Below are 13140 nucleotides of genomic sequence, written 5' to 3'. Positions count from 1 at the left end.
AGTTTGAACCAGTTGTTCCATATAAGGTTCTAACTGTTGCTTCTTGGTTCATGTATAACTTACTCAGGAGATAGGTAAAGTGGTCTGGCATTCCCATCTCTTTAAGAATTTTCTACAGTTTGTTGTGATCCACACAGTCAAGGGCTTTTGCATAGTCAATGAAGCAGAAGTAAATGTTTTTCTGGAATTCTCTTGCCTTTTCTATGATTCATCTGATGTTAGCAATTTGATCTCTGGTTTCCCTGCCTTTTCTAAATTCAGTTTGTACATCTGGAAGCTCTTGGTTCACGCACTGCTGAAGCCTAACTTGAAGTATTTTGAGCATTACCTTGCTAGCATGTGAAATGAGCGCAGTTGTACAGTAGTTTGAACATTGTTTGGCATTGCCCTTTTTTGGGATTGGAATGAAAGCTGAACCTTTTCCAGTTCTGTGGCCATTGCTGAGTTTTCCAGATTTGCTGGCATATTGAGTGCAATACTTTAACAGCATCATCTTTTAGGATTTGAAATAGCTCAGCTGGAATTCTATCACCTCCACTAGCTTCATTCATAGTAATGCTTCCTAGGGCCCACTTGAGTTCACACTCCAGGATGTCTGGCTCTAGGTGAGTGACCACATCATTGTGGTTATCCAGGTCATTTATATCCATGGCTAACATTGATTAAATCCTTACTACAACTAGGCACCATGCTGTTGTCCTTTCCTTGTATTATTTCATCTTTTCTTTCTTGAAACAACCCAGTGATCTTGATACTGTGATTATGATCCACTTTCTAGATGAAATGTCTGAGTTTCCAAGAGGTTACACAACTTGCCCAGCACCTCACAACTAGGAAATGGCAGAACCAGATTGTAAACCCACACTGACTCCAGTTCCTTACTTTCTGCCTCAGAGAGAAAATGAGACACTGCACCTGCAGCCTCTTGTAGCGCATCAGAACAGGTAGCCCAGCTTGACAGGCCTCTTTTGAAAGATTGCCAATCCCTGGGATTTAAAGGCATTAAAGGTATTGCAAAATTCTTGAAAATCAGAAAAGAGAGAGAAATCACCTATAATATTCCTGGGCTTATAGAACTGTGTTTAATATTGTAATATATTTGCTTTCAGGCTTTTTGAGTGTATTTCCATATAATATATGTATTCTTTAGTATCATGGTATTTTAAGTATTAATAGAATTTTCATACTCAAACTCAGGTTTTAATGATTCTCAAGTGATAATGTTTAAAACTTCTAGCAGTTTGAAATGAAAGAAGCCCAGCAAATGAGTAAATGAATGAATGCTTGCTTCCATATGTGGGATAGCGTATATTTGTGCACTTGTCACTTTTGGTTTTTCTGCATTCAGAGAGAATGACCATTGTTTTCAATTTTGTATCATGAGCAAAGAACATATTCCCCCAACTCAAGTATGTTTTACCTGTCTTTCCAGATCTTGCTCAAATCTGTACCCCTTTTAATTTCCAAATCTGTAATGATCTTTCTCTTCTCCAGTGTTCTCAAGCACTTCCTGGCTATATCTCACATTTGACATTCACCATGTTCTCTACCTGCTGGTTATAATATTTTTTGTCCTATCTTCTTATACGTTTTTTCCTGTCCACAATACCTAATCCAGTGCTTTTTCATGATGTCATTTTTATTTTTTTAGCATCTTGGTATTCAAACCAAATTGCTATTAATCAGTTTCTCCCAGATACTAGAATGCCTTTAGACTGTCTGACATGTCTTTTCATGCCTTGTAGGTTCCTATCACTGTAACCATGCCAGAAATGACAGAGAATGAGACTCCTACAAAAAAGCAGCACAGGTATGAAGCCACAGTCCAAAAATAATAGAGTTTTGGCAGATAAGCAGAATTGGTCCCCACATTTTGAAATAGGTAGTCCTTTAGGGAACTTTAATTTGGATGTCTAGAAAACCATTACTCTTCAAAAATAGCTGTGGATAAATAGAAATAGATATATATAGAAAGGGGTATATAGTTAAAATTTACCTGTCCTTTGAATTCTGCTAGCAGTATAAGTGGTAAAATAACTATCAGTAGTTAAAACAGTGTAATACCTAAATATACGCTAAATGTTTGTTTCCTCTGAGACTTTTACTTGCATTCAATATTAGTCTTTGTGGTGGACGCAAAGCTCACTTAGACTGAAGTCAGCTTGAATAGACATTTTGTGATGTTATGAACCATTAATGCCATTATGCACATCAATATAACATTAGTTCTGGTTCCTTGTATAATACCTCCTTCAGAATTTCCGTCATTTTGGGCAATGTTTCTGCTTAGAATTGCATGACCAGTGGTTACATTATTAAATATTACAATCATTGTTAGAGATTGGATAGCTATTAGAGAATGCTTATGTATTGAATAATGGTGTATATGGGAAAATTGATGATTTTAGTAGATCACCTTTTGAGAAAAATGTAAGAATTTGGATAACCTAATTTCCATAAATGCAAGAGATGTCTCAGATGCCAGTTGTTAGTGCCTGCCACACTTCCCTCCCTGGGGTCACAAGGCTCCTCTCTACTGTTTGTCTTCTTTACACAGTCTCCCCTTCCCTTAGCCAGTGCCAGAGCAAACACTGGAAATCAGCTACAGTTGACCCTTGAACACAGTGGTGGTTAGGGTGTAGCCAGACCTCTTATTCACAGTTCCTCCATATCCACAGTTCCATATCCTTGGATTCAACCAACTCTGGTTCCTATGGCACTATAGAATTCACTATTGAAGAAAATCTCTGTATAAGTGAACAAGCCCCACATCGTGTTGTTTAAGGGTCAGCAGTACTTGGCATATCAATATTAGTTCCGTAAACATCAATATTAATTTAGGAGTTGACTAGCTCCTTAATTACATTTTTCAAATAGGTCAGTTTTCAATGACTGATTTACTTCCCAACCAATGACTTTGGGGTAAGAGACAATAGAGAATAGTAGTTCCTTTCAGTAGTTGTGAATTCTGAATTTATACTGATGTATCTGCAGTCAGGTTTTTATACCATAATCTATTATTGAGAAAATTTTCTTTAAAATGGCTTCTTATTGATACAACAAATACAAATTCATCAAATTATTTTTTATGGTTCTCAAAATATAAAGTAAAATGTTTTCCTATTGTTTTCATGTTCTTATTATCTATATTTTTTGTTTCAGAAAGAAAAATCGGGAGACACACAATGCAGGTAGAAACAATACTTGAAAATTTACTTGTTGGCATTTTTTGTATTCAAAATGAAATTATACTGTAGCTGATTGTGTTTTCATGTTAGGAGTACAGAATCATTATTCATTACATTCTAGGAAAGTGTTCTTTTATTGTTTGGGGTTTTATTTTTCATTTTTTAAAATTGAAGTCAAGTTGATGTGCAATATTATATAAATTACAAGTGTATGACATAGTGACTCACAATTTTTAAAAGTTATACTCCATGTATAGTCATTATAAAGTATTGGCTGTATTCCCTATGTTGTACCATATAGCTTATTTATTTTATACGTAATGATTTGTGCTGTATTGTTTTTAGTTGACAAAGTACTCCCTAAGTCTCATGAAGACTTATAGTCTCTTTAGCTAATTTAAGGATTAGTATACCGCTGGAGCTAGTGTTTTAAGTGATTTCACCCGCTGAGGAATTCCAGGTATACTCCTTATGGAAAGAGTGAAGAGTATGTGTCTGCAGAAATTTTAGAGGAGGCTAGCTGCCTACAGGAGTTGGGAAGAAATGGCTGTAGATTTTAAAGGTATTTGAAATGTGACCAGTTTTAAATTAAGCTGTGGAATCCTCAATTATAAGAAGAAATATAGGAAAAAAACCTTTGCTTTTACCTTAAATATCAGAATTACAGGCCATAGCCAGGTAAACATTTATAGAAGTAATTGTGCATACATTGACAATTTGATATATTGTTTAACATTTTATTTCCCATCAGGGACTGTAGTCAGATCTAAAAATATATATTTAATTGTTTCTTTTACTCTATAAATAATATCTCCCTTTCCCTAAGGAAAGGAACCTGGGGAAACTTTATCTATGGAAAGAAGTGTTGAACACTGACGGGACACTGCTGTTCCCCAGAACGGGAGCTCCCTGCATGTGACTTCCCTTTTGTCACTGTCGATAGAGTCTTAATGTTATTTTTGTTGTTGTTTTGTCTACACACATTAGAAAATATGCGCTTAGATAACAACAAATATTATTGTTAGAGCATTCAGAAGAATGGTGAGCTCTATTTTATTGCTCTGTGTGGGTTTTTTGTCCTATCAGTACATCTAAAGTTTTTTTTTTTTTTTTGCCTTATGAGCTAAATCTTTTTATTGGAATTAAATGTCACATGGGACAATAAGTATGTCCTGATAGTAATTTATTGAGAAAGTAAATCACTGTCATTGAGAGGGTGTTCTCACTGCTAGATTATGAGGCGAAAAATATATATTTGTGAAATAAGACCTACTTACGCTATATCTGAAAGGTCATCTTCTTAGAAGCACTGAAATCCTTCGTTAAAAGGAAGATTTGAGAAAACTAACAAAATGTAAACCAATTTTTCTGTTTACAGTATCTTATAGAGACCGCTTAGATGATCTCTTGTATTTTCTTGCCTCTTTCATACAGCTTTTAAAGTTGCAGCGTGCACGCCTGGAGCGTTTCTCACAGGCTGCCAGTTGTCTAGCTCCTTAGACGGGGCACAGCACAGACACCAGAGAGAAAATAAGCCACTGCCTTTTCTCATCTATTTAAGTCACAACTAATAGCTATTTCTACTCCAAAAATGCCTTCTAGTCAGCCTAAAAGGTGTTTTAAAGTTCTTTAATCTGCCTGCAAATGTCTAATTTGCTGTTTGCTATAAAGCAGCAGCTTTCTAGTAACATAACTAGTAGTGGGTTCTTGAAATTTAGTTATCATTAAAATCTCTAATAATTACTTGAAATATAATAATGACCTAAGAGTAATACTGGAGAAGGCAATGGCACCCCACTCCAGTACTCTTGCCTGGAAAATCCCATGGACGGAGGGGCCTGGTGGGCTGCAGTCCATGGAATCGCTAAGAGTCGGACACGGCTGAGCGACTTCACTTTCACTTTTTGCTTTCACCCATTGGAGAAGGAAATGGCAACCCACTCCAGTGTTCTTGCCTGGAGAATCCCAGGGACGGGGGAGCCTGGTGGGCTGCCGTCTATGGGGTCGCACAGAGTCGGACACGACTGAAGCGACTTAGCAGCAGCAGCAGTAAGAGTAATACAGTATTAGTAATTTGGTTTTGTAATTTGAATTTAATTATTACAGATCCCTTTATTTAAAATCCAAATAAAAGGTGATTAAAGGTGGAGAAAGCTCTTGGGGAGGTGGGGGAGAGGAAAAAAGAAAAAAAAGTATGACTTGTATTGATTTCCGTAACACTAAACTTAGAATATGACATTCTTAGAAATCTTCTTACGGTTATTTGTATTCAGTGGACAGTTTGATAAGACTTCCTTTGAGATTTCTTTACCCTTGGAGAATGAGGCACTTTGGCAGCAGTAGTGCAAGGTTTGATAAATGAATTTTTTCTCTATCTAGTGGAGAGGCATAGAAAGAAGAAAATCAATGCTGGGATAAACAGAATAGGAGAGCTGATCCCATGCTCTCCTGCACTGAAACAGGTAAGAAATCCTCTTATACTTTAACCAATTGCTTGTGATCAGATAATTCCCTAAGTTGTTTCTGTGGGCAGAATGATTATTTTTGTTCCCTGTCAAAAAATGTTTTTTTTAGAGTTAATAATTGCCTCATTATTTTTCATTTGCTCAATTTTTTTATGTACATATCTCTAAATTCTTTCCACACCTCCCAACAGTCTCTTACTATAATTTCTGCATGGTCAAATTGCCATGAAATTTCATTTTCCCTGTTTTTCCTTTGAGACTTTACTTCTGGAACCCTCTACCCTTCTTTTTCAGTCTCAATTAGTTGGTCTCTTTCAAATCGTCTGCTTTTTGTTTTTGGCCAGGTGGCATGCGGGATCTTAGTTCCCTGACCAGGGACAGAACCCACGCCCTCTGTAGTGGAAGCACAGTTTTAGCCACTGGATCACAGAGGAAGTCCTCAACTCTTCTGTTTTTAATTTCAGTTCTCATATTTTTAATTTCCACGTCTTTTTTTCTTATTGTCTCTGTTCCTTTTATATTTTTATGATGATGCAGTATTATCTCATCTTTGAGAATAATATATAGGGTTTTGGTTTTTAAAAATGTTTCTCCTTTGTTTTGATGTCTTGTCTTTCTTTTTGGAGACATTCCTTAAATGTTTAATGACACCTCAGCTGTTTTTTTTCATATTTGAGAAGGAGGCGTTAAAAAGCTAATTGAACAGGCTTATCTTTTGGTGGTCCTAATGGTTAAGTGACTGATGGTCTAGTGGTGTTGTAGTTGTTGTTATTGAATGGAAACATGCCAACATTTGTAGATTTTCTTCTTTTGGAATTAGCTATTAATTTTTATTTTCTGGAGAAAGATCCTTCACCACCCTACCTAGTAGTGGGGATGGTGGGAAGAGGACTAGCTCATTGCCATTATTCTGGGAGCTGGGGCAGGGAACGGGTGCTGGAGAATCTCATGCTTTAGGAAGCATTGTTTTACTTCCCCACCCACCATGTTTTCGCTTAGGAGCCTCATCTTATCCACTTCTGTGCCATGAAAGTATCTCTGAGGCTGAAATCCTTGGGTTCAAATTTCACAGCAAAGAAACTTGTCTCCTGTGGTTGGGGAGGAGTGGAAGTCATCCAGTTGCACAGGGTGTGTGTGGGGACTGGTTCTTATTACAAAAGAAGAATCTTTCTACCAGTCCCCTCATTTTTAACCCCATGCCTCACCCCACCTTCCATGGTCACTGGAGCTTCCCAGTCCCAAACCATCCCAGACGTTTGTCGGGGAGGGCCAGATCAATTTGTTCACTTCTCAACACTGTTTCCCTCAGCAAGTTCTAATAATTCAGTTTCTTTTCATTCTTCCCTGCAAGGTGGTACCCAGTCTTGCCTAAATGTGTTTTTCAGTCTTCTTAAAAATATACTTTTTGTTTCCTTAACACAAAAGCAAATGTAAGGGCTGGCACTGTGTCTCCTGATTGCTTTTCTTTCCCCGTATTTCAGTGTATAGTAACTGCTCAGTAAGCTTTGTTATTTGCCTAGTGAAATATTCCTCCTCTTGGCTTCTATTCCTGTAAGTTTCTCTGAAAGGAAACCATAATCATTTCTTTCTTGGTGCCCTAGAGTATGCAGTGGAGGTCAGTATTGGTTTCTAGAAGTTGAATAAATTTAGACTTTCTTCACTTTTGCCTCATGTCCCCACCCCTGTCTGCAGTAGAGAACAGCAGGTGGGCATTATCAATTGCTTTTGTCTCAATTTTTGCTTTAAGAAAGGACATTATCTTAGTTTTAGTTTGATGTAGTCCACTTTGTTTATTTTTGCTATTGTTTCCCTTGCTTCAGGAGACAGACACAAAGAAATATTGCTACAATTTATGTCAAAGAATGTTCTGCCTGTGTTTTCTTCTAGGAGTGTTATGGTTTCCAGTCTTACATTTAAGTCTTTAATCCATCATCAGTTTATTTTGTGTATGGCGTGAGAAAATTTCCAATTTTATTCTTTTGTGTGTAGCTGTCCAATTTTCCCATGTACTGAAGAGATTGTCTTTTTTCCTCAAAGTATTCTTGGCTCCTTTGTCATAGATTAATTGACCATGAATGGATAGGTTTATTTCTGGGCTCTCTATTCTGTTCATTGCTCTATGTGTGTGTTAGGACAGTACCATATTGTTTTGATTACTGCAGCTTTGTAGTATAATTTGAAATAAAGGAGCATGACACCTCCAACTTTGTTCTTTTTGAAGATTGTTTCCATACAAATATTGAAATTATTTGTCCTAGTTCTGTGAAAAATGCCATTGGTATTCTGATTTTGCATTGAATCTGTAGATTGCTTTGGGTAGTATGTTCATTTTAACAATATTAATCCTTTCAAACCATGAGTGCAGAAATTACTGGCCAATATCACTGATGAATGTAGATGCAAAAATTCTCAACAAAATGTATGCAAGTCAAATTCAAAAGTACATTAAAAAATCATAAACAATGATCAAGAAGGGTTTATCCCTGTGATGCAAGAATGGTTCACTCTCTGCAGAGCAATCTATGTTTTATACCATATTAATAAAATGAAAAATAAAAATCATATGATCATCTCAATAGATGCAGGGAAAAGCTTTTGACAAAATTCAATATCCATTTATGATAAAAGCTCCCAACAAAGTGGGTATAGAGAAAGCATACTTCAACATAATAAAGCCATATATGACAAGCCCACAGCTAACATACCCAGTGGTAAAAAGCTGCAAGCATTTCTTCAGGACAAGAATGCCCACTCTTGCCACTTTTACTCATCATAGTATTAGAAGTGCTAGTCACACCCCAGTATTCATTGCAACACTATTTACCATAGCCAGGACATGGAAGCAACCTAGATGCCCATCAACAGATGAACGGGTGTATATAGGTGGAATATTACTCAGCCATAAAAAAGGAATGAATTTAAGTCAGTTCTAGTGAGGTGGATGAACCTAGAGCCTGTTATACAGAGTGAAGTAAGTCAGAAAGAGAAAAACAAATATCATATATTAATGCATATAAATGGGATCTAGGAAAATGATACTGATGAACATATTTGCAGGGCAGGAATAGAGATGCAGACATAGAGAACTTGGGGACACATGGGGGAAGGAGAGGGTGGGATGAATTCAGAGAGTAGCATTGAAGCATTTCCATTACCATATGTAAAATAGTGGGAAGTTGCTTTATAACATGGGAAGCTCAACCTGGTGCTCTGTGACAACCTAGAGGGGTGGGATGGGATGGAGGGGTGTGAGGGAGGTTCAAGAAGGAGAGGACATATGTATACTTACGGCTGATTCATGTTGTATGGCAGAAACCAACACAACATTGTGAAGTAATTATCTTCCAATAGAAAAAAGTGCTAGCCACAGAAATCAGATAAGAAAAACAAAGAAAAGGAATCTAAACTGGAAAGAAAGAAGTAAACTATTACTCTTTGCAGATGACATGGTATTCTTCTTAGAAAATCCTAATGATGCCACCAGGAAACTACTAGAACTCATGAATGAATTTAGTAAAGTTGTATGATACATTTACAGGATACAAAATTAACATACAGATATCTGTTGTGTTTCTATACACTAAGAGCAAGCTATCTGAAAAAGAAATTAAGAAAACAATCCCATTTACAGTTGCATCAAAAGCTATAAAATACCAAGGAATAAATCTAACTAAGGAGGTAAAAACCTGTACTTGGAAAACTATAAGACACAGGTGAAAAAAATTAAAGATGACACAAACAAATGGAAAGATATACCATGCTGAAGGATTCGAAGAATTAATATTGTTAAAATGACCATAATATCCAAAGTATGTTTTTAAAAATTAAAACATGCTTAAAAATCTTTTTATTGAAGTATGAAGTGAAAGTCGCTCAGTCGTGTCCGACTCTTTGCGACACCATGGACTATACAGTCCATGGAATCCTCCAGGCCAGAATACTAGAGTGGGTTGCCTTTCCCTTCTCCAAGGGATCTTCCCAACCAGGGATTGAACCCAGGTCTCCCACATTGCAGGCGGATTCTTTACCAGCTGAGCCACAAGGGAAGACCAAGTATACTGGAGTGGGTAAGCTACCCTTTCTCCAGCAGATCTTCCCGACCCAGGAATCAAACCAGGGTTTCCTGCATTGCAGGCAGATTCTTTATCACCTGAGCTATCAGGAAAGTATTATTGAAGTATAGTTGGTTTATTATATTGTGCCAATCTCTATTGTATGATAAAATGATTCAGTTATATGCATATATATATATATTTCTTTTTAAAAAATTCATTTCCACTATGGTTTATCCCAGGGATATCCCTGTGCTATACAGTGGGACCTTGTTGTTTATGCGTTCTAAATATAATAGTTTGTATCTACAACCCCAGACTTCCAGTCCATCCCTTTCCCTCCCTACCTCTGCCTTGGCAACCACAAGTCTCATTTCAACGTCTGTGAGTCTCTTTCTGTTTTGTGGACAGGTTCATTTGTGCTGTGTTTTAGATTCCACATGTAAGTGATATCATATGATATTTGTCTGTCTCTTTCTGACTTACTTCACTTAATATGATAATCTCTAGTTGTATCCATGTAACATACTGTTTATAGTATCCTTCTATTTGAATTTTTAAAAAGATATGTGTGTGTGTACATATACATATATATAACATATACATATATATAACATATACATGTATTGGCATGTAATATTTCTGGAAAGATACATAAGTAACTTGGTTGACTCTGGAAAGGGCTTTAGGGGGCTAAAATCAAAAGGAATGTGCTTTTCATTATATATCTCTTCATGATTTACATTTTTTGCGGTATGTATATATTATGTTTTCCATTTTAAAAACTTGAATAAAGAGTACAGGGACTTCGATGTAAAATACAGCCTTTCTGTAAAAGCTTAGGAATGGAATATACTAGGAGCTTGGCACCAAAACTCAACCAAGTGCCATTGTTATCTCAACCTACTATTTAGAGTAGTTTGTAGTTGTGGTTGACAGAGTAAAGGATCACATTAAAATCTGAAATTTTTGCACGATCTTAAAGGTCCTCTCTGCCCCGTCTCCTTCCACTGTTTCCCTGTATACTTGCCTTTTGTCTCATTCATCTCATTTGTCTCATTCTGTTCCTCCAACACGCCAAACTCAACCCTGCCTGGGGGCCTTAGTCCTTGCCAGTCCTGCTGCTTGAGCCTTCTTTCTCCAGATGTCCACAGGGCATGCTTTCTTACACTCCCTTCAAATTTTTGCTTAGACATCACCTCACAGAGAGCCTTCCTCAGCCTCCCTTTATGAAATATATTGTAGCAGAATGTCTAAGTCAGTTTGGGTTGTTCTAAGAACATTACCATAGACCGAGTGACTTAAACAACAGAAATGCATTTCTTACAATTCTGGAGGCTGGGAGTCCCAGATCAAGGTGGCAGCTGGTTTGGCTCCTCATGTGGGCTTTCTTCCTGGTTGTGTCTTCACATGGCAGAGACAGTGATCACCTCTCTCGTGTTTTTTTCTTCTAAGGGCAGTGATCTCATCCATGAGAATAGACCCTCATGACCTAATTATCTTCCAAAGGCCCCATCACTTCAGGGATTAGGGCCTCAACATGAATTATGGGGGGACACAAACATTCAGTCCACAGCACAGAGTAACCTCTGCCATCTCTGTGATTTCTTCCTTACCCTTCTTTACTATTACTTTTTTTAAATATCTTAGTCAATTGTACCTCAATAAAGTTTTAAAAAATAAGGAATAACAACATAGTTCTTCTAATGAGTCCAAGAAATAATGCATCTGAAATACTTAACATAGGACCAGACATATAGTAGCTACAAGTACCTAACATTTATGAAGTACTTTTCTCTATACCCCATCGGGTTCTAAGAGTCTCTCTGTATAAAGCCTTTAACCTTAGCACACCTGCAAAGTAGACACTTTTATTATCCCCATTTTACAAATGAACTGAGGTTTAGAAAGACTGAGTTACTTTCCCAAGTTACAAAAATGCTAAGTGGAAGAGCTAAATATTCTAGTAAGAGAGGAAAAATTCCTGCAGTTTACCCAAGGAAATACAGAATTCTAGAGCAGAGAGGCCCATGAAAGAGTTCCTGGAGAAAGATGCATCTAAACTCAAACTGGATTCTGGAGGGGAGGTGACTTGATTAAAAGAGTAAAAGACCCTACTTTATTTTTCTTCATAACACTTGTCACCACCTGATTTTATTTGTAAATATAAATATTTTTATATAATAATTCCTCATAAAAAGTAATATTCCTCAAGGTCAAGAACTTTGTCCTTTTTATTACATCCCCAGCGCCTAGAACAGAGCCTCAATAAATACTTAATAAATAAAAGGTGAATAGTAGAAGTTTTTGAATACAGTGCCAGTTTTAAATTGTGAAAAGATACGTATCATACGTATTGGAAAAACCAAAGCTTTAACTTTCTTCTGGCAAGGTCTTAACCTCCAGCAAAACTTTTAAACGGTTGACTTTCTTTCACAGAGCAAGAATATGATCCTGGACCAAGCCTTTAAGTACATAACAGAATTGAAAAGGCAGAACGATGAACTCCTGCTTAACGGAGGAAACAATGAACAAGGTAAAGATTTGGGGATTCTTACTTTTCATTGTTTTTTCAGTGTTCAGGCCTTTGTGTCACAGTGCAACTTATGATACTGTATTAGGATACAGAAGGTTTTTTTGTCCCGAAACATTAAGACCATGTATTCAGTGGGTCTGTGAGAATAGTGTTGCAAATAAATTCAGCCTTTATTCAAGTTTATCTCTTCCCCTCTTCTTTGTAGGCATATCTCTTCCCCAGTTCTTACCTTGTAGGCATACACAATTTTTATTTTATACTCTTTTTGTACTTTCTGTTTGCTTAATTCATGAATAGTTCTGTTTCTCCTTTATTCTAAATGGATCTCCCAGCTAGGGAAAATCCCATAAGAGGGTGTAAGGGGAGTCCTGCTCAGTGTAACTTAAAAACAGGTATATGCCTGTGTCAACCCTCAACTATGAATTACTCAAAGGCCAAAGCATTCAATTCATAATTGTGTGCACTGCCTGTATTGTGTGACTTAGACTTCCTGATCATTTAATAATATTAATTTTTAGAGGTGACTTTTTTAATGCTGTCAGATGGGTTCTGTTTTCCCACTTGCACTGAAGAGAAGGTTTCCTTATGACAGCTGAAAAGAAATATACCCCAGGCAAATATAAAGCTCTGAGGGGTAGGGCAGTTTGAGCCATCTTTGATTTATGTCTCTGAGAATAGCAGAGAGAGAATCTCCTATGACAACTCAGTAGGTCACCTTGAAAGGAGAGAAACAAAGGCGGAATTTATTGAGGTGGAGATGATGCAAAGCAGTGATTATTGTAAAAAATGAGGAGGATACTGGAAAGCACATCTAGAAGGTCAGCACTCCGAATTCTTGTTTACTTTTAAGTTAGATGACAGCTTACCCCACCCCCCTCAGCCAGCTGTCGTTTATGGTC

At 37.0% G+C, this 13140-nt stretch overlaps 1 protein-coding gene across 4 annotated transcripts in view; it reads left to right on the top strand.

Annotated features, from left to right (window-relative positions):
* The window catches only part of USF3 (upstream transcription factor family member 3), a 78284-nt gene that overhangs the window by 25267 nt on the left and 39877 nt on the right, over nucleotides 1-13140 (top strand). For 3 of the 4 annotated variants that reach the window (XM_055568201.1, XM_055568199.1, XM_055568197.1), the window contains 4 exons: nucleotides 1746-1810; nucleotides 3163-3191; nucleotides 5568-5650; nucleotides 12145-12241. In XM_055568201.1, the coding sequence (XP_055424176.1) occupies nucleotides 1764-1810; nucleotides 3163-3191; nucleotides 5568-5650; nucleotides 12145-12241 (256 nt within the window). In that variant the 5' untranslated portion in view covers nucleotides 1746-1763. Of the gene's footprint in view, nucleotides 1-894; nucleotides 1009-1745; nucleotides 1811-3162; nucleotides 3192-5567; nucleotides 5651-12144; nucleotides 12242-13140 lie in introns of all 4 variants that reach the window. The other variant, XM_055568200.1, reaches the window with a different exon arrangement.

The sequence above is a fragment of the Bubalus kerabau genome, chromosome 2, assembly GCF_029407905.1.
Source record: "Bubalus kerabau isolate K-KA32 ecotype Philippines breed swamp buffalo chromosome 2, PCC_UOA_SB_1v2, whole genome shotgun sequence".
Lineage (NCBI taxonomy): Eukaryota > Metazoa > Chordata > Mammalia > Artiodactyla > Bovidae > Bubalus > Bubalus kerabau.
Note: the sequence above shows the minus strand (reverse complement) of the source record. Positions and strands in the feature narration are given on the sequence as shown.